At 42.6% G+C, this 27,575-nt stretch overlaps 1 protein-coding gene across 8 annotated transcripts in view; it reads left to right on the top strand.

Annotated features, from left to right (window-relative positions):
* The window catches only part of ADGRB2 (adhesion G protein-coupled receptor B2), a 313,970-nt gene that overhangs the window by 187,711 nt on the left and 98,684 nt on the right, over positions 1–27,575 (top strand). For 7 of the 8 annotated variants that reach the window (XM_034413346.3, XM_034413343.3, XM_034413341.3 and 4 more), the window contains exons 5-8: positions 584–748; positions 17,258–17,422; positions 20,451–20,552; positions 25,167–25,273. In XM_034413346.3, the coding sequence (XP_034269237.2) occupies positions 584–748; positions 17,258–17,422; positions 20,451–20,552; positions 25,167–25,273 (539 nt within the window). The remainder of the gene's footprint in view (positions 1–583; positions 749–17,257; positions 17,423–20,450; positions 20,553–25,166; positions 25,274–27,575) is intronic. The other variant, XM_060691413.2, reaches the window with a different exon arrangement.

The following is a 27,575-nucleotide window of genomic DNA, read 5'->3' as shown; positions in this document are numbered from 1 at the left end:
ATAAGGCTTAAAAGAGGAGCAAAGGCACATGGGCCCTTTGCAGGAAAGGGGCCATGAATTGTTAATTCTGTTCCCAGTTGGCATCTCTGTTTGATTCTGGACTCTGTTTGGCTTTGCCAAGTAGGTATTTGGCAATGTCAAGGGAGATAAAGGTGGGTGATTATCCCGAAGGACTTCTCCCGAAGGACTTTTTTGCAACTAATTGGGACTAAGCTGTGAATGAACGTAATTCACAGCTGTTGCAATAAAAGAGGTTTTTGGGACTACTCGTGTGTTTTAATGACTCGGGAAGCCTAGGTCACAACAAGGGCATGATGTGGTTGTTGGTAGGAGCCTGCTAAGTTGCGTTGTTCTTCTTTGAAGGAAAATACATTGTAGAACTCACACAGTTGCTCATCTAGTCCCATCATATTGTCCATTCAGCTCAAGTTAAGTTTGAGGAGAAGCTTCATGAAGGATTCCTGCTTCGGGAGTTAGAGAGGATGGAGATGAGTTGGTTTGAACTGAAAGAGGAACTTCTTGATTTCCTGCCCCGTACTCAATTTTTCATGAAAGGACTTTTCCTTGTGCTTCTTTGTGACAGTGGAAGGCCAATGGCTTGACTGGGGATCTTGGAGCCGGTGCTCAGTGACCTGTTCCAATGGGACTCAGCAACGGACCCGTAAATGCAGTGTCTTGGCTCATGGCTTGGCAGAGTGCAAAGGAGCTCATGCTGACGCCAGGGAGTGTTACAATCCAGAATGTTCAGGTAAGGAAGCCCTCTTTATTCATTGCCTTAAAAAAAAAAAAAAAAAACAGGCAAAGGCCTGGGATAAATCCAGCACAATGGTAGATGGATTTGACTAGTTTGGGTATGCATATCATTCCTCACACAGCTCAGCAAGATTGAAGAAGCATGAATTACAGATACCTGCAGAAAGGTATTGCTAATGATTTTTTTATTTTTAATTCTGTTCTGTTGTGTCCAATTCTTGGAGAAGGGTCTAAGACAGGGGTCTGCAACCTTAAACACTCAAAGAGCCATTTGGAGCCATTTTCCACAGAAAAGAAAACACCAGGAGCCACAAAACCCTTCCCGTGCCTGGCTATTTCTTCAGCAGCCACAAAACTAGCATATGTAGTTGAATTAAACCTTCTGTTTTCTTCTGAAACTTTTCATTTCTTGGATTTATCCATGGTTAGCCTACCAGGGGTTGAAAAGCTCAATAAATCGTGTACCGGCGGGTGTTGCACATTGGTGGTTATGATGTATATTTTGAGTGACAGGGAGCCGCAGCAGAGCGGTGAAAGAGCCATATGTGGCTCCAAAGCCGCATGTTGCTGACCCCTCGTCTAGGCTAACTCGCCATGGCCGACTCACCATGGTCAACTGACCCCGGCTGACTCGCCATGGCCAATTCAAGGCAGGATAACTCAAGAGAGGACAAGTGAATTGCAGTGGGCCTTGTCTTGCTTTAGTTTTCTCAGGTTAGAAGTCCTGGAGGCTGAGGTGAGCCAGAGCATGGAGTCACTTGTCCCTCTTGTCCAGAGGGACAAGAGGGACAAGCATAGCATAACTGGCTGGAGAATTCTGGGAGTTGAAGTCCACAAATCTTAAAGCTGCCAAGTTTGAAGACCTCTGCTCTTGTCCCTCTCTTGAGTTATCTTGCATTGAATTGTCCCACAACAAGTTTGCGATGGCGAGTTGTCCTGCAGCAAGTCAGCTGGGGTGAGTCAGCCACAGCGAGCTGTCCCATTCCACTTGGAGACTGCCTGGACAAGCCCCTGCAGTTTTCTGGGCAAGATTTTCAGAAGGGCCATTGCCTGCTTCCTAGGGCTGAAAGAAAATGACTGGCCCAAGATCATTCTGTGGGCTTCATGCCTATTAGAAGTCATGAGGTCCTATTTTCTAGCCTGATGCCTCATTATGATACCAATCTGGCTCTCATGTCTGATGTTAGTCTTGGATAAACACAGCATCTTGGAAACTGCAAGAGGACTTTTTCAGCCCTAGAATAGAATGGAATAGAATAGAATAGAATAGAATAGAATAGAATAGAATAGAATAGAATAGAATAGAATAGAATAGAATAGAATAGAATAGAATAGAATAGAAAACAGAGTTGGAAGGGACCTTGGAGGTCTTCTAGTCCAACCCCCTGCCCAGGCAGGAAACCCTACACCACTTCAGACAAATCGTTATCCAACATCTTCTTAAAAACTTCCAGTGTTGGAGCATTCACTACTTCTGGAGGCGAGTTGTTCCACTGATTAATTGTTCTCACTCCTCACTTGTCAGGAATTTTCTCCTTAGTTCTAAGTTGCTTCTCTCCTTGATTAGTTTCCACCCATTGCTTCTTGTCCTGCCCTCAGGTGCTTTGCAGAATAGTTTGACTCCCTCTTCTTTGTGGCAGCCCCTGAGATATTAGAAGACTGCTATCATGTCTCCCTTAGTCCTTCTTTTCATTAAACTAGACGTACCCAGTTCCTGCAACTGTTCTTTATATGTTTTAGCCTTCAGTCCCTTAATCATCTTTGTTGCTCTTCTCTGCACTCTTTTAGAGCAGGGGTCCCCAAACTTGGCAGCTTTAAGACTTGTGAACTTCAACTCCCAGAATTCTCCAGCCAGCATAGCACAACACAGTCTAGTTCAGATATATACATGTGTAATTTCCTTCCCCCTCATCGAACCACTGACTGTGCCATCGAATTAGAACCTGGGGCCAAGTTGCCAAAACCCAGAATGTACTCCATGACGCCTGCGGAAATGACCGAGTTGAGGAAGTACATCGATACCAACTTAGCCAGAGGATTCATCGAGACTGCAGAATCTGAAGTAGCAGCCCCCATCTTGTTTAAAGAGAAGAAAGATGTGGGGGGGGGGGGGCCTGAGATTATGTGTTGATTTTCGAAACATCAATGCTGTTTGCAAACAAAACCCCTACCCCTAATGAAAGACTTGTTGAACCACTTATCAAAGGGCAAAATCTTCACCAAGCTTGACTGAAGGGAAGAATGCTATTATGTCTAACTATATTCACTCTCCTAAATCCCCCCTCCGACTTTCCCAGGCATATGGAGTTGGCAGTGTGGAAGCTTCTGGTGGTAATATGGTTTCCAAAGCTGACAATATGTACATGGCAAGAAAAACAAATCTTGTGAGTTTACCAGACGGATGGCCTACGGAATAAAGCTGATACAGAATTGGGTAGTCCTGCTAGAAATACTTGGACATCTCCTCCCAGAGGGGAGCAAGGTCCACAGTACCCTTTTAAGCAGGAAAGAAGTTGGATGTTCATGCCACCAATATAACTAGTTGGCAAACACTGATAGTATGAAACCAGTGTACAGGAGGGAGGTCCCTGTGGGGAAGATGCAAATGGGTCAAAAGCTGGAAGATGGCAAATGTGTCTATTGTGATTACACATACACAAAAGGGATAGGGCTTTGATTGAGTAGCATGTTGAAGATTTTGATCCACCCCTTCCTTCTAAGACTAAGCATCTGATAAATTTGATTTCTATCTCCTGGACTTGTTGCTCTTTAACTACAAGTTTACCATTTCTTCCTCACTGCCCGAGGTGATCTATATCTCTTGGAGGAGTCTGAGGTTGCTGAGTTCAACAAATAATTTTTCAACAGCTCGTCCCCACTGTCTCATTGATCTCAAGACCTTGATGAGGAAAATGAATTCTTCAGTCAAGCAAAAGCAGGGTTTTGTTTTGTTTTTTTAAATGCTACCAAGCTTATTTGCCAGTTTGGCCTACAGGCATTTTTAAAAACAAACAAACAAAGCAACTGAGATGAAACAGCAGAAAAAGAGATAGCATTTAGCTAGCGTTTTAAATTCACCAAGGATGAAAGATGAATAGAATTTCTTTTTATTTGTTTCACTTTTATCAAGCAATTACTTTAATGAGCTCAAGTGAGCATGGGGCCAGTTCTTGTTTTATTCCCATAACAACAACAGGTGTGAGATAGGTTAGTGTGAGGGGAAAAAAGAACAGTTGGCCCAAAGACATCCATCTGGTGGTTGAGTTTAGACCAAGGATACACAAAATGTCATACCTGAATTCTTTTGACATGTAAAACCACCTTGTTTTGACCTCAAAATAGTTGCTTCAGTGGGAAAAGAAATCTCTTTGCTATTTAAAACAAATTCATTTGATTAGTTTGGAGGTGTTTTGTGATAGAAATAGAACTGGTTCCTAAGTGGGGTTGCCCATTTTGAACTTGAGAGAAAATCTTTTTTTTTTAAAAAAAAAAATTAAAGTCTTATTCATGCACTCAAAATAACTTTCATTTTCAATCTAAGATTTCAAATTCAAGATACTTTGCACCCTCCATTAACCCCTAAACCTCTCAGAACTATCAAAGTCCAACTGTTGCCAATAGACAGGTATATTTTATATATACAGGTATAGATATTATTCGAGGGGAATGATGGCTCAGCATTTAAAGATGCTGAGCTTGTCAGCTGGAAAGCTGACAGTCTGGGTTTGAGACCTGAGCTCCACACAATGGATGAGCTCCCATTTCTTGCTCCAGCTCCTGCCCATCTAGCAGTTTGAAAGCATGAAAATGCGAGTAGATGAAAAAGTACCACTTTGGTGGGAAGGTAACAGTGTTCCATTCATGCTGGCCACATCACCATGGAAATTGTCTTTGGTCAGCGTTGGCTCCCTCGACCAAGAAATGGAGATGAGCATCATGCCCTACAGTTGGACATGACTGACAGGGAAACCTTCACCTTTTACATATTATTTGAGGTCAACCTATGACCTCAATTGAGCCCAAAAATTATGTTGCTAAGTGAGACAGTTATTAAGTGAGTTTTGCCCCAGTTTATGAACTTTCTTGCCACAGTTGTTGTTAAGTTAATATGGCTTCCCCATTGACTTGTCAGAAATTCCTAACAGGTGACACATGATCCCAGGACACTGCATTCATTGTAAATATGAGTCAGTTCCAAGCATCTACTCTAAATTTTGATCATGTGACCACGGGGATGCTGCAACAGTTTTAAGTGTGGAAAATGGCCATAAATCACTTTTTTCAGGGCTGTTGTAACTTCAAGTGGTCACTAAAGGACCTGTTATAAGTTGAGGACTACCTGCAATGAATTAAGCAGAAGCGAGCTTTGCTGAAGGCATCTGAAGGCAGAACAGCTGCCCAGTGAGACAGATTCTAACTCTGCCATGAAATGTTTTCATGAGGACTGAAACCCAACCATGCTTTGATCCTTGAAAGTCTTCTGCTAAGGAGTAGCCATGATGTGGAACCCAAAGTTCTTCCTCTGCTGCATCAGGAATACCTGGAGAATGCCTGCTGACCTAGATGGTAGCCAAATGGAAAGAAGATAGTCTTCAAGGATCTCATAATCCTGACTCCTTTCCTTGGCCAAACTCTCTCAGCTTTTAAGAATTCAATTATAAATTGTGCCCCAGAATATTGGGTTGATGCTATCCAAATCCTGAGCTACAGGCTTGGCAAGTCACGGTTAACATCCCCCTATCTTCTGCCAATCGGTTTGGAGCAACAGCTGTTCTTTGTAAAATTACATGCAGCAGGTTTGAAGGTGACAGCCATCAGACAGTAGTGACAGATGCCTTTGGGTTGCTTCTGCCTACCTTTTCCTCATCTTACCTTAGAATCAAGTTTCATTTGCCAGTTTTTACTGAAGAGTGACAGCTGGGTCTGGAGATGGTCACAGCATTTTAACTAATATCCCTTAGATCGGTGTTTATCAACTTCTGCCACTTTAAGATGTGTGGACTTCAATTCCCAGAATTTCCCAGCCAACACAATTGTCTAGGGAGTTCTGGGACTTGAAGTCCACACATCTTAAAGTGGCAGAGATTGATAAACACTGCCTTAGTTCTTTCTCCCTGAAGCTCAGCCAGTGTCTGACTACTATTGTTAATCCCTTTTGAGATTATTTCGTAGGTTTATGTGGGCTCTCCTTAATCCTGCAAGGTAAATCATTGTCTCTTCCTGTTTCCAGTAACTGTGTGGTCACCTTGTTCCTTTCTCAGGTTCTGAAGGGTCGTCCTCTGAAATAAGACTAGAATCCAGGTCTCTAGAGTTTTGACTTTGGCTGGGTATGGCATTCCTCTGGAGCAAGTTTATCATAATTTGTTGTTATTAGTTGCGAAGTCATGTCCGACCCATCGCGACCCCATGGACATCTTGCCTCCAGGCCTTTCTGTCCTCTACCATTCCCCAGAAACCATATAAGCTCACGCCGACTGCTTCAGTGACTCCATCCAGCCACCTCATTCTCTGTCGTCCCCTTCTTCTTTTGCCCTCAATCTTTTCCAGCATTAGGCTCTTCTCCAATGAGTCCTTCCTTCTCATTAAGTGGCCAAAGTATTTCAGTTTCATCTTCAGGATCTGGCCTTCTAAAGAGCAGTCAGGGTTGATCTCCTCTAGGACTGACCGGTTTGATCACCTTGCAGTCCAAGGGACTCGCAGGAGTCTTCTCCAGAACCATAGTTTAAAGGCCTCAATTCTTTGGCGCTCAGCCTTTCTTATGGTCCAACTTTCATAGCTATACATTGCAAATGGGAAAACCATAGCCTTGACTATACGCACTTTTGTTGGCAGGATGATGTCTCTGCTTTTTAGCATGCTGTTTAACTTTGCCATAGCTTTCCTCCCCAGGAGCAAGTGTCTTTTAATTTCTTGGCTGTAGTCTCCAAGTGTGGTGATCTTGGAGCCCAGGAAAATAAAATCTGTCACTATCTCCATTTCTTCCCCATCTATTTGCCAGGAATTGAGAGGGCTGGGAGCCATGATCTTACTTTTCTTAATGTTGAGTTTCAAGCCAACTTTTGCACTCTCCTCCTTCACCTGCATCAGAAGGTTCTTTAGTTCCTCTTCACTTTCTGCCATTAGAGTGGTATCATCTGCATATTTGAGGTTGTTGATATTTCTCCCAGCAATCTTAATTCCAATTTATGATTCATCTAGCCCCGCCTTTCTTATGATGTGCTCTGCATATAAGTTAAATAGGCAGGGCGACAGTATACAGCCTTGCCTAACTCCTTTTTCAATTTTGAACCTATCAGTGGTTCTGTGGGCAGTTCTCACTGTTGCTTCTTGACTCGCATATAGATTTCTCAAGAGACAAATAAGATGGTCTGCTACTCCCATCTCTTTGAGAACTTGCCACAATTTGTTGTGATCCACACAATCAAAGGCTTTAGCATAGTCAATGAAGCAGAAGTAGATGTTTTTCTGGAATTCCCTAGCTTTCTCTATGATCCAGTGTATGTTGGCAATTCGATCTCTAGTTCTTCTGCCTCTTCGAAATCCTGTCTGCACTTCTGGTAGTTCTCAGTCCACATACTGCTGGAGCCTAGCTTGTAGGATTTTGAGCATAACTTTGCTAGCATGTGAAATGAGTGCAATGGTGTAGTAGTTTGAGCATTCTTTGGCATTGTCCTTCTTTGGAATTAGAATGTAAACTGACCTTTTCTAATCCTGTGGCCACTGTTGAGTTTCCAAATTTGCTGGCATATTGAGTGTAACAATTTTTCTGCATTATCTTCTAAGATTTTAAATAGCTCAGCTGGGATACTGTCACCTCTACTAGCTTTATTGTTGCTCAGACTTCCTAAGGCCCATTTTACTTCGCATTCCAGGATGTCTGGATTGAGGTCAGTGGCCACCCCATTGTGGTTATCAGGGATGCTAAGCTCCTTCTTGTATAGTTTATCTGTGTAATTTTGCCACCTCTTCTTAATCTCTTCTGCCTCTGTTAGGTCCCTGCCATTTTGGTTCTTTATTATGCCCATCTTTGCATGAAACGTTCCCTTCATATCTCCAATTTCCTTGAAGAGATCTCTGGTCCTCCCTATTCTATTATTTTCTTCTATTGCACTGTTCATTTCAGAAAGCATTCTTATCTCTTTTAGCTATTCTCTGGAATTCTGCATTTAATTCTGTGTATCTTTCTCTTTCTCCCTTGCCTTTCGCTTCCCTTCTTTCCTCAGCTGTTTGTAAGACTTCCTCAGACAGCCATTTTACTTTCTTGCATTTCTTTTTTTTGGGGGGGAGGGCGATGGTTTTAGTTGCTACCTCTTGTACAATGTTGTGAACCTCCGTCCATAGTTCTTCAGGCACTATCAGATCTAATTCCTTAAATCTATTTGTCACCTCTACTGTATATTCATCAGGGATATAATTTAGTTCATACATGAGTGGCCTAGTGCTTTTCCCTACTTTCTTCAATTTAAGCCTAAATTTTGCAACGAGAAGCTCATGATCTGAGCCACAGTCAGCTCCTGGTCTTGTTTTTACTGACTGTATAGAGCTTCTCCATCTTTGGCTGCAGAGCACATAGTCAATCTGATTTCTGTGTTGACCATCTGGTGATGTGTAGAGATGTCTGTTGGGTTGGTGGAAAAGAGTATTTGCTATGACCATCGTATTCTCTTGACAAACTTCTACCAGCCTGTGCCCTGCCTCATTTTGTACTCCAAGACTAAACTTGCCTGTTATTCCGGTTATCTTTTGACTTCCTACTTTAGCATTCCAAACCCCCATTGATGATAAGGACATCAGTTTTTGGTGTTAAGTCTGGAATGTGTTGTAGGTCTTCATAGAACCAGTCAACTTAAGCCTCTTCAGCGCCAGTGGTTGGGACATAGACTTGGGCTACTGTGATGTCGCCTTGGATTCGAACTGAGATCATTCTGTCATTTTGGGGATTGTATCCCAGTACTGCTTTTCCTATTTTTTTATTGACTATGATGGCTACTCCATTTCTTCTGAGGGATCCTTGCCTGCAGTAGTATACCTGATGGTCATCTGAATTAAATTCACCCATTCCTGTCCATTTTAGTTTGCTGATTCCTAAGATGTCGATGTTCAGTCTTGTCATCTCTTGTTTGACCACGTGCAACTTGCCTTGATTCATGGGTCTTACATTCCAGGTTCCTATGGAGAAAAAAAATCTTTACAGCATCGGACTTTCCTTTCACTACCAGATGCATCCACAGCTGAGCATCCTTTCGGCTTTGGCCCAGTCGCTTCACTCGTTCTGACGCTACTAGTACTAGCCCTCTGCTCTTCCCCAGTAGCATGTTGGACACCTTCTGACATCAGGAGCTCATCTTCCAGCGTCATATCTTTTTGCCTTTTGGTAGTGTCCATGGGGTTTTCACGGCAAAACCATGAAAGTGGGTTGCCATTTCCTTCTCCAGTGGATCACATTTTGTCAGAGCTCTCTGCTATGACCTCTTGGGTGGCCCTGCACGGCATAGCTCATAGCTTCATTGCGCTGTGCAAGCCCCTTCGCCACGACAAGGCAGTGATCCATGAAAGGGTTATCATAATTACAGAATACAATTATAGAAAGATTCCCTACAAGCCAAAAGTTAAGAAGTAGAATATCTTATCAAAAGGAGCTTATATGGAATTAGCCTGGGAAAAGGAAGGGATATTTTCAGATATGGCAGAAGAAGAAAAGATGGATATGCGTTTTGTATCTTCTAAATAGATAGCAACCTCCTCACCCTTCCAGTCAAGAAACTCTTAGAAAAAGAATCAAAGGTAGAAGGAAATTTTATCTTAATATGTAAAGGAGTAAATAGTAAATGAGAGCTAAAGTACGTACAGCAGTGGTGGGTTGCTATCGGTTCTACCCAGATCAGTGAACTGATAGCGGCGGTAGTGGGAAGCTCCACCCACCTTTGCCAGATGCTTCTGCGCATGCGCAGAAGCATTGCACACAAGCACACGAGCTAACCGGTAGCACTACTGACGTACAGCATATCCATTTACCAAGATTCAGTAATCAAAGTCTTTTTTCCTTGCAAGAAACCCACCTAAAGAGACAGTGAGAATCTAAGAGCTTTGATTGTGAACTGTTTTATAAGTTGAGCTAGACACATAGCCAAGATGCAGGTGAGAATCCAGTTTTTATCCAGTGTATCAAGCAAAAACTGTCCCCACCAATGCCTGAATCCATTATTCTATAGAGGACTATTAAGGTTTCCTGTAGGTAGCCTTCTTAAAATCATCCGGCACTTATTATGGCTTTTATGTAATTGTAATACCAAGGACAGGGGGCATAGTGGCCAAGTGGGTAAGACACTGGGTTTGTCAACCAGAAGGCTGGTAGTTTGAGACCGAAGTACCACATGATGGAGTGAGTTCCTGTTCTTGCCTAAGCTCCTGCCACCCTAGCAGTCTCAAAAGTATGCAAATGCAAGTAGATAAATAAGTACCACTTTGGTGTGAAGCTAATAACTTTCTGTGCACCTTTGGCATATACCGTATTTTTTGGAGTATAAGACACACCTTTTCCCCCCAAAAAAGAGAGTAAAAATCTGGATGCATCTTATACTCCGAATGTAGCCCCGCCTAGCTTCTCAAACTGAGGTTTCAGAGGCTGATAAAAGCATCAGAAATGAAGCTTCAGAAAAGAAGCCCCCAAACAGAGCTTCAGAGGCTTCTTTTCTGAAGCTGTTTCAGAGGCTTTCAGAGGCAGGAAAAAAAGTTTTTTCTGAAACAAAGTTTCAGAAGTTTCAGAGGCAGAAAAAAAAAAGCAAAAAAAAAAGCAAGGCACAGAACTCACAACCAAGGAACCTGTTGCTAAAATTCACCTCTGGAAACAGCTGATTGGGGGTATTCCAGGAGGCCGATCCACCCACCAATCAGCTTTTTTCTTATTTTCCTCCCCAAAAACTAAGGTGCGTCTTATACTCCGGTGCATCTTATACTCTGAAAAATACGGTAGTCATGCTGGCCACATGACCACATGATCTTCAGACAATGCTGGCTCACTTGACAAGGATGAGCACTACCCCCTAGAGTCAGGCATGACTGACAAGGGAAATCTTTCTTTACTTTTTAATGCCCAAAAAAGGAGATCCAAGGCTCATATGCCTCAGTGCACCAGCATGAAAATGATTAGTTGCTGCATCGAAGTTGTGGCTATTTATGATTCTGAGCCCAAGAGACAATGATGATGATGACAAGTTGACAGGTTTCCCTATGGGAGGACTTTGCAGCTGGTTAAAAGATTTGTGAAGCAGGAGATTTGGCAACGGGAATTTTCCAAGGACCACTTAGGAGAGCAAAACTATTTCCAGGACCAAGAAGTTCACATTCTAAAGGAATCAGGACTTCTTATATCTTCAGCAAAATCAAACGGTAGGATATTTCCTAGATTAGGTCTTAGAACTGGTTTCCAGACTGCTATGGATTGAAGTGCCTGTTATGAAACCAGCCAAATTCCAAATTATCAGTGAAGAGACCCACCTTCCTACTAAGAGAAATTTCCTGACAGTGAGAACAATTAATCAGTGCAACAATGTGCCTCTGGAAGTTATGGGTGCTCCAACACTGGAGATTTTAAAGAAGAGATTGGACAGCCATTTGTCTGGAATGGTATAGGATCTCCTGCTTAAGCAGAGGGTTGGACTAGAAGACCTCTAAAGTTCCTTCCAACTCCAACGGTATTCTATTATTTCTGAATCATCAGGAGACTGTTTAAAAGAAAATCAGAGTCTTTACCGCCTACCTGGAGGTAGATTGATTCTAAATGGGAAACGGTTCAGTTGCTGGAATTCTTGTAACTCCATCCAGTTCATCTCAATAAATCTTGCTAAATGCTCCCCAGGAAATCCTGCTTGGGGAAAAAAAAAAATTAAGCAGCTGCTGAAAACCCTGGTGCTAACCATAGGCTGTTCTCAGCCCCAACATCCATTCACAGCCATGCTACTGCCAAAATCCCAAAGATTTTGCATTTTGAGTGGTCTAATTAAGGGCTGAAATGAGTGCCTGCATAGTTGCAGAGGGTTAATACACTTGACCACTTTAAAAATTCAAACCCCATAAAAAAGAGATCCCATCCCTTTGGTAACTTATGCAGCATAAGATCTTTGCCATTACAAAAGCAACTTGTAGCTCCCATACTGAGTAAGCTGCCCCTTCCTCCCCTAGACCTTTATAGCAGTAGGCACATGAATGAGACGATGTCACGGCGAGACCCCTGCATTTTTAATGCTAGCACTCCAAAAAGAAGACAGAAAAGCACGAGCTTTCTCCCCCATGTGCTATCATTCTTTGCATGATGACTTTTGTTGAACGCTTACTGGGAGCATTAAAAGATATAATTTCCTGGTTGGAACCTGTAATATTTCAGTTGAGCAAAATGTTAAGAGATCAGGTAAGGGAAGAGTGGAGCGGTCCTTTGCAATTTTCCCCCCAAAAAATATAGTAGTGTGTCATAATAAATTTAATTAACAAAGGCTCCTTTGTGCGGAAAGTATCCCCCCATGAAGGATGTTTCCTCCTGTGTATTCGAATGATTCTCAGCATTAAACTGAGCTGCTTCTAAGCATTCCCCCTTGGAATCATTGCATTTTTGTATTAGATGCCCATTGGATTGTTCCTGATGCGAAAAGATAACTGAACCAGCTGCTTGCTGTATTGCCTTATGAGTAGGCAAAGAGACAGCAGTCAACTTCCACAGAAACTAATTGCTTAGATCAGGGGTCGGCAGCCTTAAACCCTCAAAGAGCCACAAAAGTCCCAACCAGAAGTTCCCGTTCAATTTTGGAGCCGACCGGAAGTCCGGTTCCCCCACCATAGAGTCTCCTCCTAGTGCGGTGTCCTTTTTCCTCTACCTGTCCTAACCAAAAGCCCTATCAATTGTGGAGCTGACTGGAAAACCCTCCCCTTGCCATAGAGTCTCCTCCTGGCACGCCATGCTTCCCCCCTCCCTAACTGGAAACTCCTCTCAAAATTGTGGCGCCGACCAGCGACAGGGAGCTGCAGCAGAGAGATGAAAGAGCCACATGCAGCTCCAGAGCCACAGGTTGCTGACCCCTGGTTTAGATCATCTAGTCATTCCTGGAATAAAAGAGTTTGGAGTTGATCCTGAAGGCATGAAAGAAATGACAGAGAGGGACTTAAAGAAGTGACTTCACAGATGGGTGAAAGAAATTCAAAGTAGCCTGGCCTTGATTTTGTGTAGTACAAGATGGATCAAAGAAAGGCTTCCATAATTCCATTATCCTACCCTATAACCAGGGTGAGGTTAAGGCCAACTGATGCAGGGTCCTTTGTGCTCTCTGAGCTTGGTTGTTTTCTTGCAGATGTTTCAATCTGATAGCATCGTCAGTGCTAGAACGGAGTGGGGTTTGCTCTATATATACAAGTGACTTGCCCTGTCAATGTTGGCAGGAGTGGTCTTGGTAGTTCCTTGATTAGATGTTGTTCAATGTTAGCTTGTTTGTCTAAGTTGGTAGCAATAGCAATAGCGCTTAGAGTTATATACCACTTCACAGTGCTTCACAGCCCTCTCTAAGCGGTTTACAGAGTTAGCATATTGCCCCCAACAATCTGGGTCCTTATTTTACCCACCTTGGAAGGATGGAAGGCTGAGCCAACCTTGAGCCGGTGAGATTCGATCTGCAGAACTGCAGCTAGCAGTCAGCTGAAGTAGACTGCAGTACTGCACTCTTAACTACTGCACCACCTCGGCTCTTAGTACCTGGTAGTTCCTTGATTGTTGCTGCTTGATTGTTGTTCCAGTGTTAATCTTGGCGCTAATCTCTGTTTATTAGGGTGCTGATTGCTGATTGTATTTTGGTCTTTTTGTTTCCTTTTTAGCTTTTTGATTGCCTCTCTGGCATGTTTGTTTATATCTATTGCCTAAGCCAGAGGTGGGTTTCAGCAGGTTCTGACCAGTTCTGGAGAACCGGTAGCGGAAATTTGGAGTAGTTTGGAGAACCGCTAGTAAAAATTCTGACTGGTCCCGCCCCCATCTATTCTCTGCCTCCCAAGTCCCAGCTGATCGGGAGGAAATGGGGATTTTGCAGTAACCTTCCTCTGGAGTGGGGTGGGAATGGAGATTTTACAATATCCTTCCCCTGCCATGCCCACCAAGCCACGCCCACCAAGCCACACTCACAGAACCGGTAGTAAAAATTTTTGAAACTGACCACTGGCCTAAGCCCAGCCCAACATTGGTGCCTGTCATCCCTTCCATGGCATAACTGACAAGACATTAAGACCCATTCAGTATTGAAAACTAAGGTTGAGTATGGCAGTGAAAACATTAATGACAGGATAGTTCATAGAATCTTAGGGACCTTGGAGGTCTTCTAGTCCAACCCCTTGTCCAAGCCAGGAATCCTTATACCATCCTGGTTGTCCAAATAAAACCATCAGTGATGGAGCATCCACAATTCTGGGAGGCAAGATATTCCATTGATTAATTGTTCTCACTGTCTCTTGATTTCTAGGTTGAATCTCTTTCTGATGAGCTTCTACTAGTTAAAAGGAACTAGTGGTTCCCACCCCCTCCAATCCCTTGGTATCCTACCCACATCCTTATTCTGCTTAAAGGTTAATCCATTGCTATCTACATAGAGAGGCTACAATAATAGAGTAGCATCTCTGTAATGTCTGTTTCTTGACCTGGCCAATCTCAGATGGGTGACACCCAGTGAAGAAAACCTATGACCTTTCTTTGGGGGCCACACACTTCCAGTGTTGTCACCTAGTGTTGTGACCTAGGCTTACTGAGTCATTACAAGACACAATTAGTCCCAAACAAACCTATTTTATTGTAACAGCTGAGAATTATGTTAATTTCCAGCTGAGTCCCAATTAGTAGCAAAACAAGTCCTTTGGAAGAAGTCCGGGATAATCACCAACCTTTATCTTCTTTGACACCCTGGCAAAGGCCTTACTTACTTGGCAAAGCCCCACTAAGTTCAGAAACAAACAAGAGACGCCGACTGGAAACAGAGTTAGCAACGTTGCTTTCCTGCAAAAGGCCTCAAGTGCCTTTGTTTCTCTTTTAAGCCTTATGGGAGGGGCCAATCATCTCCTGGCCTTACTCCTGAGTGGTCCCTTTTGCTTTAGCTGTTCTTGCCTTCTGGCAGCTTTGCGCATGTGTGCACTAGGAACAGGCTCCTCCTGTTCCTCTGCCTGTCTGCTGTCTAACTCTGGAGGTTCTGGAGTCCGCGCATCATTCCCAGATGGCCCTGGCCCCATCTCTGCCTCCAAAGCAGAGCCCTCATCTGGGCCTTCCCCAGACTCCAGGACTGGCCCATGTTCCTTCCCAGCCTCCTCACTGTCTAACTCTGCTGCCAGCTCTGCAGGCTGCAGGTGGACCACAACACCTAGAGGAACTCTAAACAATGGATTACATTCCTCTCAAGAAGATTAATTTCCATACGTTCTTCCTGTACAAGGACATGTGGGGTGATGGATGCTTCCAAAACAAAATCTGAGACTAAAAAGAGGTCCACTACCATCAGAAATTTGGGAAGAATATAGTATTTGCCTATGTGAGAGACCCAGCCCAACTCTTGTCTTGACAAATAGCCAAAAGGTCATGGGTGATCATACTGTTTCTTACTGTTGCTTTTTTTTGGCAATTACCCTGTATCTCAAGATTCTCTGGATCTAATTTGAAGCTAACAGATTGAATAAGAGAAGTTGGAAGGGAGGGAAATGCAAGCGAGGTAATATTTAAAACAAAATGTTATCAATCAATTAAATATGTGAAACTAGGAGTAATGTGAAATACGATTTTGGAAATTAGCTAAAGTAGAGTTTTGCTCCAGGTTAATAAATATGGTAGGAATGGAGGAAGGTATTATATTAGAAAACAGTTGAAACAAAGCTTGGAATTAGTTAAAAATTAAAATAAGAGTTAGGAATGGAGGAAAGCACAAGCTGGAAAACAGTTAAAGCAACACTGTGGACCAGCCAATAAACAGAGTTAGGAGTGGAGGAAAGCATACGCTGGGTAACAGTTTATATGAACTGTGAACCAGTTAAAAATAAAAAGGTAGGAGTGGAGGAGACTATACCTGGGAATCAATTGAAATATAATTGTGAACCAGTTAAGATTCTCTGAATCTGATAAAGATGCATTCTTGAAAAGAGAGTACCTCCTGAGGGATGGGAAATGAATTCCATTTGTTAAGTTACCCCTTGTGATCGCAACCCTGGGTGAGAAGAGAGGCCATTTTAGTTTAAATGAGATCTGAATTATTGATAAATGGGTTTAATCATCTGTGGAATATTTAATTAAAGCAATTATCAGCCAGCCCCGTTGCATCCCTCTGATTGAAAAGGTGTCCTTCCATCTTCAGAGCCCTTCTATCTGGTCCTCCAGCTAAGAGGAAAGCAAATTAGGAGAGTATGCAAGGACATGTGTGAATAATCTCTACCTCACACAAAGCTTAAGTCTAAGAAACCAATTTAGGGTAACTTATCACAATCTTATGATCTAGATGAAGAATGGCAATTAAAATGGGTGACGTTTAATAACTGTAATCAATCAGATCATGGAGATAAAAAACAAAAAAACAAAAAAAAAACCACCACTTCCAGAAATGCAGCTGCCCTGAAAAAATATGGAGCCACCTGAATAGCATCAGGACAGACCATGTCAGAATGAAGGTGAAGCTGTTTAAATTGGGAATGGCCGAGAACCTGCAACGTGACTGTGGTGTACCAGAACAAACAATAACACATATGGATTGAGAATGTCTCCTCAGGAAATTTCAAGGCATCTGGGATGATCTCATTGCAGCTACACCAGAAGCAGTTAGGTCAGTGTTTCTCAACCTTGGTAGCTTGAAGATGGGTGGACTTCAACTCCCAGAATCTGGGAGTTGAAGTCCACCCATCTTCAAGCTTCCAAGGTTGAGAAACACTGAGTTAGATGATTAGCTTCTTTAGCTATTGAATTATAACATCTATCCTATTGCAACTGTATGGTGCTGTAGTATGCTGATTTTTTCCCCATCTTGTTTCATCTTAATTTAATATTTTATCTTGTATCTTGTACCGTCTACATATTTTATATATAAATACTTGCTGATGCTCTACTTAAACTTATATTTGTGTTTGTATGTATGAGTTTTGTTAATGTTTTATATCAGGGATTACATGATCTCTGTATATGCCACATGATAGATAGATAGATAGATAGATAGATAGATAGATAGATAGATAGATAGATAGATAGATGGATGGATGGATGGATGGATGGATGGATGGATGGATGGAAGGACTAAATAGTATTAGAGAGAGAATAAACACACTAGATAGATAGATGATAGATAGATGGATGGATGGATAGATAGATAGATAGATAGATAGATAGATAGATAGATAGATAGATGGATGAATAAATAAATATTAATATGGGTGAATAAGAAAAGGGAGCAGAGAGTGTGTGCCATGGAGTTCAGAAGCCCCTAATCCTTTCTATCTTCTACTCGCTTGTCTGCAGCTGCAAGCAAATGGGGTCCATGGAGTGAATGGAATATGTGCTCCAAGACTTGTGACACCGGCTGGCAGAAACGTTTCCGGATGTGCCAGGGGATGGGAGCACAAGACTACCCCTGTGAGGGCAGCGGAGAAGAAGTGAAGACCTGCAATGAGAAAAAATGCCCAGGTATTTGGCATTATAGCATTTAGATTTATTTATTTATTTATTTATTTATTTATTTATTTATTTATTTATTTATTTATTTATTTATTCATTCATTCATTCATTCATTCATTCATCCATCCATCCATCCATCCATCCATTCATTCATTCATTCATTCATTCATTCATTCATTCAATTTATATACCGCCCTTCTCCTATTGGACTCAGGGCGGTGCACAGCCAAGGATAAAAAACATACCAATACAAAATTTAAAATCAATTAAAAGAATTATACAGCTTTGGCCCACAGTTTAAAACAATCCAATTAAAACCCAATTTACACTTAAAAGCTAAGAAGCTAAAAAGAACTAAAAAAAGAGGGGGGGTTTCACGCCAGCCCTGCTTGATGGAAAATAAAAGTTTTTAGGGCACAGCGAAAGGCCTGGAGATCTGGTATCCTTCGTATCTCCAGGGGCAAATCGTTCCAGAAGGCAGGTGCCGCCACAAAGAAGGCTCTCCCCCTGGGGGTCGCCAGCCGACATTGCCTGGCTGACGGCATCCTGAGGAGTCCCTCTCTATGGGAGCATACTGGTTGGTGGGAGGCTATCGGCGGCAGAAGGCGGTCTCGCAAATACCCAGGTCCTATGCCATGGAGCGCTTTAAAGGTGGTAACCAACACTTTGAAGCGCACCCGGAAGACCACTGGAAGCCAATGCAGCTCGTGCAGGAGAGGCATCACATGGGAGCGCCCTCTTGCTCACATAATCCCCCATGCGGCCGCATTCTGCACCAGTTGGAGCCTCCGGGTGCTCCTCAAGGGGAGCCCCATGTAGAGAGCATTGCAGTAGTCCAGGCAGGAAGTGATGAGCGCCTGAGTGACTGTGCGTAAGGAGCTCCGATCCAGAAAGGGACGCAACTGGCGAATCCAGAAACGGACGCAACTGGCGACCCAGAAAGGGACGTAACTGGTGAATCAGGCGGACCTGATGAAAAGCCCCCCTGGCCACGGCCGTCATATGCTCTTCCAAAGACAGCTGTGTATCCAGGAGGACACCCAAGTTGCGAGCCCTCTCCGGGAGGGCCAATGATTCACCCCCAATAGCCAGCGTTGGCATCAGCTGGCTATATCGGGACGCCGGAAGCCACAGCCACTCGGTCTTGGAAGGGTTGAGTTGGAGCCTGTTATTCCCCATCCAGATCCACACGGCCTCCAGGCACCGGGACATCACTTCAATGGCATTGTTGGGATGGCCTGGGGTGGAGATGTACAGCTGCGTATCATCAGCGTACTGATGGAACTCCACCCCAAAGCCACGGATAATCTCGTCCAGCGGTTTCACATAAATGTTGAACAGAAGGAGCGAGAGGACCGACCTTTGCAGCACCCCACAAACGAGGCGCCTCGGGGTTGACCTCTGCCCCCCTGCCAACACTGACTGCGACCGGTCAGAGAGATAGGCAGCCCTCCTTAAAAAGGAATGGCAGAAAAGTTCTCTCGTGGTTTTCTACTGGTTTTAATTCAGTTTAACGTGGGTGTTCTCAACCTTGGCAAATTGAAGATGTGAGTCATGCTAGCTGGGGAATTCTGGGAGTTGAAGTCCATACATCTTAAAATGTATGAGGAGAAGAAATTGCAAATTGTGCGGGATTGAGAGCCACGGTGGCGCAGTGGTTAGAGTGCAGTACTGCAGGCTACTTCTGCTGATCACCATCTGCCAGCAGTTTGGCAGATCAAATCTCACCAGGCTCAAGGTTGGCTCAGCCTTCCATCCTTCCGAGGTCAGTAAAATGAGGACCCAGATTGTTGGGGGCAAGAGGCTGACTCTGTAAACTGCTTAGAGAGGGCTGTAAATGCCCTTTGAAGAGGTATCTAAGTCTAAGTGCTATTACTATTGAAAGATAACCATCCAACGAAGGACTGAATGGTAGCACCTATTTTACCTTAAATTTTATTCAAATCTGAACAGATGCTACCAGAATCCTATTTCCCCCCCTCCCCATCTTATGCTAACACAGCTTTTCTTCTACAATATGCATGAGTGGCCATTCATTAGTGTCTGTGGCCATTTTGTCATCTCACAGGGGCAAGTTGACATAGGTTGTCAATCTTGTGAGGTACTTCAGATAAGAGGCAGACCCAGATGTATTAGCTTTATCTTTGATGTAAGGTTACATCAACAGAATCTTGCAAGTCTGAAAAATGCATCTCCCCCACTAGGGAGGGTCTCTTCTGAGACATTTGCCCCCATTTGCCTGAGACATTATTCTTTGTGCTCAGCTGTCTTTTATCTGACAATTGCTTAGTCTGCAACCCTTCCTCCTGTCTCCCAAGATCTTTCCCAGGTACCATTACACAGTTTCATTCTTGGGGATATATTCTAAATCAGGGGTCAACAACCCTTGGTCTATGGACCAGCACCGGTCCGCAGCATGCCAGAAACTGGGCTGCACAAGCAAGCGAAGCCCCATCTTCAGGACATAGGCAGCACACGAAACCATGCTCCCTCCAGTCCCCAGTGCCCAAAATATTGGGGGCCACTCAGGGGTGAAATCCAGCAGGTTCTGACAGGTTCTGGAGAACCGGTAGCGGAAATTTTGAGCAGTTCAGAGAACCGGCCAATACCACTCCTGGCTGGCCCCAGAGTGGGGTGGGAATGGAAATTTTGCAATATCCTTCCCCCAGGAATGCGGAGTGAATGGGGATTTTGCAGTATCCTTCCCCTGGAGTGGGGTGGGAATGGAGATTTTGCAGTATCCTTCCCCTGCCACACCCACCAAGCCACACCCATAGAACCGGTAGTAAAAAAAATTGGATTTCACCACCAGGGCCTCTGTTCTAAATCTCTTGCCTTTGAAATAAATGTAAAGGCACATTTTAAATTAGATGTGAGAATTGGTAGGGAAAAAAATGAGACAATTCATCTGCACTTACTTAATTTGGTAAAAGACCATTACATCTGCTATGTCCCCATCATCTTATCTTTGGGCTAACTTTGCTAGGTGGGGGTATTTGTTCTGCTGCTCTACTAGTTCCCTCTTCTCTCCTCCCAGCCTTCCATGAAATGTGCAGGGATGAGTCCATTGCCCTGATGACTTGGAAGAAAGCTGCAGCTGGAGAAACAGTCTACAACAAATGTCCATCAAATGCTACAGGTAGGTAGATACTTGGGTAGAGATTGACAATGTAGGTTCTCCAAATCGGAGCCTAAAACACAGCAGAGGACAATTGGAAAGGAGGGGTGGATTTATGAATGAGATACCTTTTCTAAATTGGATTTCACTCTGAAAATAGAGGGCCACTTCAGTTCACTTGAATGGTTACCACCTTATGGACTCCAGATATATCAGACTATTGGTCCCATCATGTTCAAAGTGACTGGGTTAGATGGGAGTTACAATGCAACCCCATTTTTTTTTCCTTTATTGAATACTTCAAAGAAAATTACATATACAAGAGGAAATATGAAAAAAGTAAAATAATATAATATAATACAGATAAATGAACTGGGGACTTTAAAATGTCAGGGAGGTCTTAAATATCATTAACGTTATGAATAATTAAATATACCATATAAATCATCTTAAGAGACTAAAAACCCCTCTTAAATCTAAAAATGACTAGCAAAGACCACAGTCAACATAATATAAACTGAATAAAATTGCACATTGTAGTAAATTCAAATCCATTTTAATAAAAATTTGTTTGGATTTAGATAAATTAAATGCAGATTCCATGCATAAATAAAACCCATAGACGTAGTACCACTCTTTATTTTAAAACAAAGTCTCGGAACGCTTCTTACTTGAAGTTGCAATCTCGGATATATCTCAGAGATGCTTTTTCAGGAGGCAACTGGACTATCTTGTTTTTTCTTTGAAGACATTTCGCTTCTCTTCCAAGAAGCTTCTTCAGCTCTGACTAGATGGTGGGGAATGGAAGGAATCTCTGATAAGGTTTGCTTTTCAACTAGGAAGCAATTCTAGATGTTGAACAGTGGCAATACCAGTAAAAAGAATAATAACAACTGTAATAACACAAGGGCTATCAATAGATTCAACTCAATGTAATTCGCTCTAATCTTGATTGTAGGAAATATGACTTCTGCAATAGAGTAGTAAATATCTGAAACACTCTACCTGATCCTGTTGTTAGTCTCTCTAATCCCCATACCTTTTACCTTAAGTTGTCTTTGGTGGACCTTTCATGTTTCTTAAGAGGTCCCTAAGGGGGTGTGCATAAGCGCACCAGCGTGCCTACCGTCCCTGTCCTACTGTCCCCATTTATATGTACTCATTCAATGTGTTTATGGCTATCTTTTGCCTATGTATATCCTTTTATTTGTGCCAACTTTTTTCATGTTTCCATGTCTATGTCTATACTGTTACTTGTTTCCTTGTACTTGTTGATAGGTAGGTAGGTAGGTAGGTAGGTAAGTAGATAACCCTGGTCAATCCTCCTTCAATTTATTGTAGACCAGTGTCATTCTTTCTTCTGAAAGGAATTTCCAAATTTTGCTTCTGACCTTCGGTTTACAATATCTCACAATGGAACATTCTTCACTCTAGTGTTGTGGAACGTGCCTTGCCTTCCACCCATCACCAAACTTTACTGAATTAAAAAAAAAAAGAATTGATTTCCCATAAGGTGCATTTTCTTGGAGGAAAAAGCAACTGCTTTCAAATTTCTAATTCTGAATTTGGAGAAAGCTATACTTTTTGCAAGCCTTCTTTAAAGACCATTTTTCAAACATGATTGCTTTGACCCATGATGAAAGGCAGTGGTGGGATTCAAGTAATTTAACAACTGGTTCTGTCCCAAAATGATTTCTTCCAACAACCGGTTTGCCAAACTGTTCAGAAAGTTAACAACCGGTTCTCCCGAGGTGGTGTGAACTGGTTGAATCCCACCACTGATGAAAGGTGTCATATTTTAGTAGAATTGAAAGAAGCAAAATTCTTCAATATTATCCTAATACTTTATGAGAACAGTACTAATCTGGGTCTCATTCAAGATGCTACTTGTCACCTTGCATGAAATGGGGCTAGGATATTTGTGGGATCACCCGTCCAGGGGTGAAATCTACCAGTTCTGACTGATTTGGCCAAGCCGGTAGCGATGGCAGCGGGTGTTTTGGAGAACTGGTAGTGATGGCAGTGTGAGGCTCCGCCCACCTGCCCGGTTGTTGTTACTTCCTGGTTTTAACCAGGAAATTACCTGTTTTTTACCCTTTGCGCATGCAGAGGGGTTTGCGCATGCACAGGTCTGTGCGCTCACATGACGTGCGCACAAGGCGTGTGCACTTCCAAACCGGTAGGGAAGGTAAGTAGATTTCACCCCTGCACCCGTCCCTGATGGTTTCTGCCAGGCACCCGTGTCAAGTGCAAGGAACCATCATGACTACATGAGCAGATCAAAGTAGGGCCTTTATTGTTGTTCAGCTGGAGCCTCCGGGTGCACCCCAGGGGGAGCCCCATGTAGAGAGCGTTGCAGTAGTCCAGGCGGGAAGTGACGAGTGCCTGAGTGACTGTGCGTAGGGAGTCCCGATCTAGAAAGGGGCGCAACTGGCGTATCAGGCGAACCTGATAAAAAGCCCCCCTGGCCACGGCCGTCAAATGATCTTCTAAAGACAGCCGTGCGTCCAGGAGGACGCCCAAGTTACGAGCCCTCTTTATAAGAATCTCACCAGACTAACTGTGAGATTCTCTTGGGAACAGGCAGATAAAGACTTCAGGAGTCTGGCCTCTGTGATTTCCTCCCATGGAGTGACTCTAAGTTAACCAGCCTTTCTCCCTCTGTTGTTGTGGAATCTCCCCCTGTGGTTTTGTGGAACCTCCCCCTTTATCTGGAGATTCCACATCTGCAAGCAATGCTATTGATGGCCCCCCAAGAGATGTACCTTCTCTATTACATTAACTGTCTTCTAGAGCAGCCCCTGATGGCCACAATCCTATTAAGCTTTCAGAAGCTGTTCCCCTAAGCTTTGTGCTGGGAATGTTGATAGAATTCTGATTTAGCTGTGTGGTTTTGTGTGATAAGTTCCTAATGAAATTTTTAGGGGCCACGACCCGTTTTCTTATGAATCAGAGCAAACATAGTTTGGTTATGTTTTATGTCAATTTGCTGCCCGGAGTTCCTTGTATAGCTGGAAAACTTGTTAAATTTGTTAAATAAAGAAATAGAAAGGTCCATGCTTCAGCTAAAAAGGAATAGCTTGGTTTCTATCTTCTAAGAGGAAAAAAAAAAACAGGGTGTAATCAAATGTTTGGGGACAGTACTACAAATAAGGAACCTCAGTCTGTCCTGTGGTAAGACAGGCAGCCAATAAATTTAATAAATAAAATAAAAATAATGTGATCCCATTCACTTTGAAGAGCTTTGGGTTGAAAATGTAATGCAATACTGTATTCTTTCTTTCTTTCTTTCTTTCTTTCTTTCTTTCTTTCTTTCTTTCTTTCTTTCTTTCTTTCTTTCTTTCTTTCTTTTGTTATTTGCAACTGAAAATGCTTTAATAAGGCAATTCAGGCAGAGAAAGGCATGCTAAATCTATCTGCCGTAAAAGCAACAGAAGGTGCCCAGTTTAAAACTGAGGAATTGAGGATCTGTTGCTAAGCCTTCTTATTTAAATGCCCACCAAATATCTGCAAGGGTCAAGGATGTCCTTAGAGGTTCAGAAGAAGTCAAGATGGTGGGTTCGCTATGCAGTTGTGGCCATTGTCTTGACTCTTCTGAACTCCCATCTCCCTAATGGGAGTCAGAGTTTCTTAATTCCTTGACATCTGGATTACAGGGCAGGTGACAACCCATTAAGGTCACTTCAAACCCAAAACCCACTTCAAAGAACATCAGGCATAATATACAGTTAGAAGATTGGGAGAGGATATGGGAAAATAATTATAGTATGACAAAATCGGCAGCCTACAAGGAGAACCATTATAAGATGTGGTATAGGTGGTATCTAGCTCCCTCGAGACTAGCGAAAATGTACCCGAATGTAAATCCTGTGTGTTGGAAATGTAAAAAAGCTCAGGGTACTTTTTTCCATGTTTGGTGGCTTTGCCCAGAAATAAAGAAATATTGGAAAAAAATAAAAACATGGATAGTAGAAATAATAGATCAAGAAATTGAATTAGAACCAGAAGTTTTCCTATTAGGCATGATAAAAAGGAATATTAGAAAAGACATTAAATATTTGACCCTACACATAATTACGGCAGCCAGACTGGCTATAGCACAACTGTGGAAAACAGATCGTATGCCAACAGATCAGGAAGTAATTCAAAAAATCTACACATGCGCAGAAATGGATAAATTAACTCTTGAATTAAAAGACAAGGAAGACTCAAAATATTTTATAGTATGGAATAGATGGTATAAGTGGATAAACCAAAGGAAAAAAGGGTAAAGATAAAAATTATGGGAAATGCAAGTAATAATAATAATAATAAAAAGCACCATCAGATAGATAGAATAGGTAAATAAGTCACTGTTTGTATATTTGTATATATGTGTTTATATAAGTATGTTAGTATAACTGTGGATGGAAAATGTAAATTTTATGAGTGAGAAAATCTGTATATTTTCTCTTTTTCTTGTTAATATTTTTAAATTCAATAAAGTTTGTTTTTTAAAATTAAAAAAAAAAAAGTCACTTCAAATGCATCCCTCTCCATCCTAACCCCTGAGCAATAAGTGACTGAATTTGATGGGGCTGTATGTACTGGCCTTTTGAGTGATGGGCATAACCAGTGACTTTCTTCTTTTTCTAGGATCTGCCAGCCGACAGTGCCTGCTCAACTCCCATGGTGTGGCTTACTGGAGTCTGCCCAGCTTCGCACGCTGCATTTCCCATGAGTACCGATATTTACATCTTTCAGTAGGTGCAAATTTTGGCAAGGCAACTGTGGTACCTGGAAATCCCCTCTTCTGTACCACTAGACCCACCTCCTGCCTGGTTCAGAGAAGGGCTTGACATGGGGAAAGTGGGGGAACAGAACTGTGGGCAAGATACATAAAATATGTAATATCCAGCTGTTCTTCTCTTTGCAGTAGTGTCAACATCCAATGTGAACTGAGTCAAGATATGAACTTGCAACCTGGAATGAGCGAGGAATTTTTTCCTCCTGGGATCCAGGGTTTCGGGGCTATCTAGAAACGAGGGTTAAAACAGCCATGCTCCTACCTTGGAGAGGGTTTTTTTTTTTGCTATATTAAAAGAGAACTGAAAGTAAGCACATAGGTGCTTATGTCAAAAAGAAATTAATCTAGGAAGGCAGCAGAGTCTCTGGAAAGTGTGGAGCAGTGTGATGTAGTTACCAAAAAAGCCAGCACAGTTCTAGCTGCATTAACAGAGGGATAGAATAAAGATCACATGAAGTGTTAATATCGTTTTATAATACCTTGGTAAGGCCACACTTGGATACTACATCCAGTTTTGGTCACCACAATGTAAAAGAGATGTTGAGACTCTAGAAAGAGTGCAGAAAAGAGCAACAAAGACGATTAGGGGACTGGAAGCTAAAACCTATGAAGAACGGTTGCAGGAACTGGGTATGTCTAGTTTTATGAAAAGAAGGACTAGGGGAGACATGATAGCAGTCTTCCAATATTTAAGGGGCTGCCACAAAGAAGAGGGAGTCAAGCTATTCTTCAAAACACCTGAGGACAGGACAAGAAGCAATGGATGGAAAGTAATCAAGGAGAGATCCAACTGAGAACTAAGGAGAAATTTCCTGACAGTGAGAACAATTAATCAATGGAATAACTCACTTCCAGAAGTTGTGGGTGCTCCAACACTGGAAATTTTTAAAAGAGATTGGACAACCATTTGTCTGAAGTGGTATAGGGTTTGCTGCCTGAGCAGCGGGTTGGACCAGAAGACCTCCAAGGTCCCTTCCAACTCTGTTATTCTATTCTATTCTATTCTATTCTATTCTATTCTATTCTATTCTATTCTATTCTATTCTATTCTATTCTATTCTATTCTATTCTATTCTATTCTATTCTATTCTACTCTACTCTACTCTACTCTACTCTACTCTACTCTACTCTACTCTACTCTACTCTACTCTATTTTATTCAATTCTAAAGAGAAACCTCCAACTCAAAGGCAAGAACCTCCCTCAGCCAGACAAGGGACATCTTTGACTTATGACCATAATTGAACCCACAATTCCGGTCATATTGCAATGGTCATAAAATGGCTCACCAAATTATTATGCCTGATTTTATGAGCTTTTTTTTTTGTGATGGCTGTAATGCAAACACCATGGATGCTAAGCAAATGTCATGATCATTAAGTGGACACCATGGTCATTAAACAAACACCATGGTCGTTAAACGAATCCATTGTTCACTATGGGTGGTTTTTGCCAGAAAGAAGAAGTGCACGCTGGTTTCTGGCAAAAAAAACAACATACACTGCAGTCTCATGACTGCTGGGGGAGGAGGGGGCAGATGTCAGAACATCAAATCCTGGGCAATTATAACTTTGAACAGTCACTAAGTGATTGCCTATAAATCGAGGACTATCTGCAGGCTTCAGGCAGCAAGAGAAAACCATCAAATCCTGGAGCTGTAAGACCACTCAAAGCTGAGGGATGGAGGAGGAAGAGAGGCTGCTCTGCCTTCCCACTGCTATAGCTTTACAGCTATTTCTATTCATATTTAATCTCCAAATCTTTGTGTTCTGTTTCAATGTTCCTATTCCCATGCTTGTAGCTGTATGTTTCGTTATCTTAACTATTTCTTTGCTCTTTAAATGTTTTCTTTTCCCCATAGATCTTCAGCTCTTGTAGCCAGTCTCAGTCCATTTGCACATAAAACCCCTTTTCCCTCCCTATAAAGACAGACGGTCCCAGAGTAGCCTTTTTCTCTTCCTTCCCCAATCACTCTGTCTTTGGAGCTGCGTCAGGTCCAAGGAACCAGGACGGATACGCAGAGTTACCTCTGAGTACTTTGCCTATAGACAGAAATTGTGCGGGACCAAAGCAATTATCTGCATAATTATTAAATTGTACCAGTGGTGAAATCCAAGTTTTTTTATTACAGGTTCTGTGGGCGTGGCTTGATAGGCATGGTTTGGCGTGGTGGGCGTGGTTTGGCTTGGTGGGCGTGGCAGGGGAAGGATACTGAAAAATCTCCGTTCCCTCCCCACTCCTGGGGGAAGGATATTGCAA

Source organism: Pantherophis guttatus, chromosome 10, assembly GCF_059756535.1.
Source record: "Pantherophis guttatus breed Tessera chromosome 10, ASM5975653v1, whole genome shotgun sequence".
Taxonomy (NCBI): Eukaryota; Metazoa; Chordata; class Lepidosauria; order Squamata; family Colubridae; genus Pantherophis; species Pantherophis guttatus.
The sequence above is the reverse complement of the archived record's forward strand: the minus strand, read 5'-3'. Positions and strand labels throughout refer to the sequence as shown.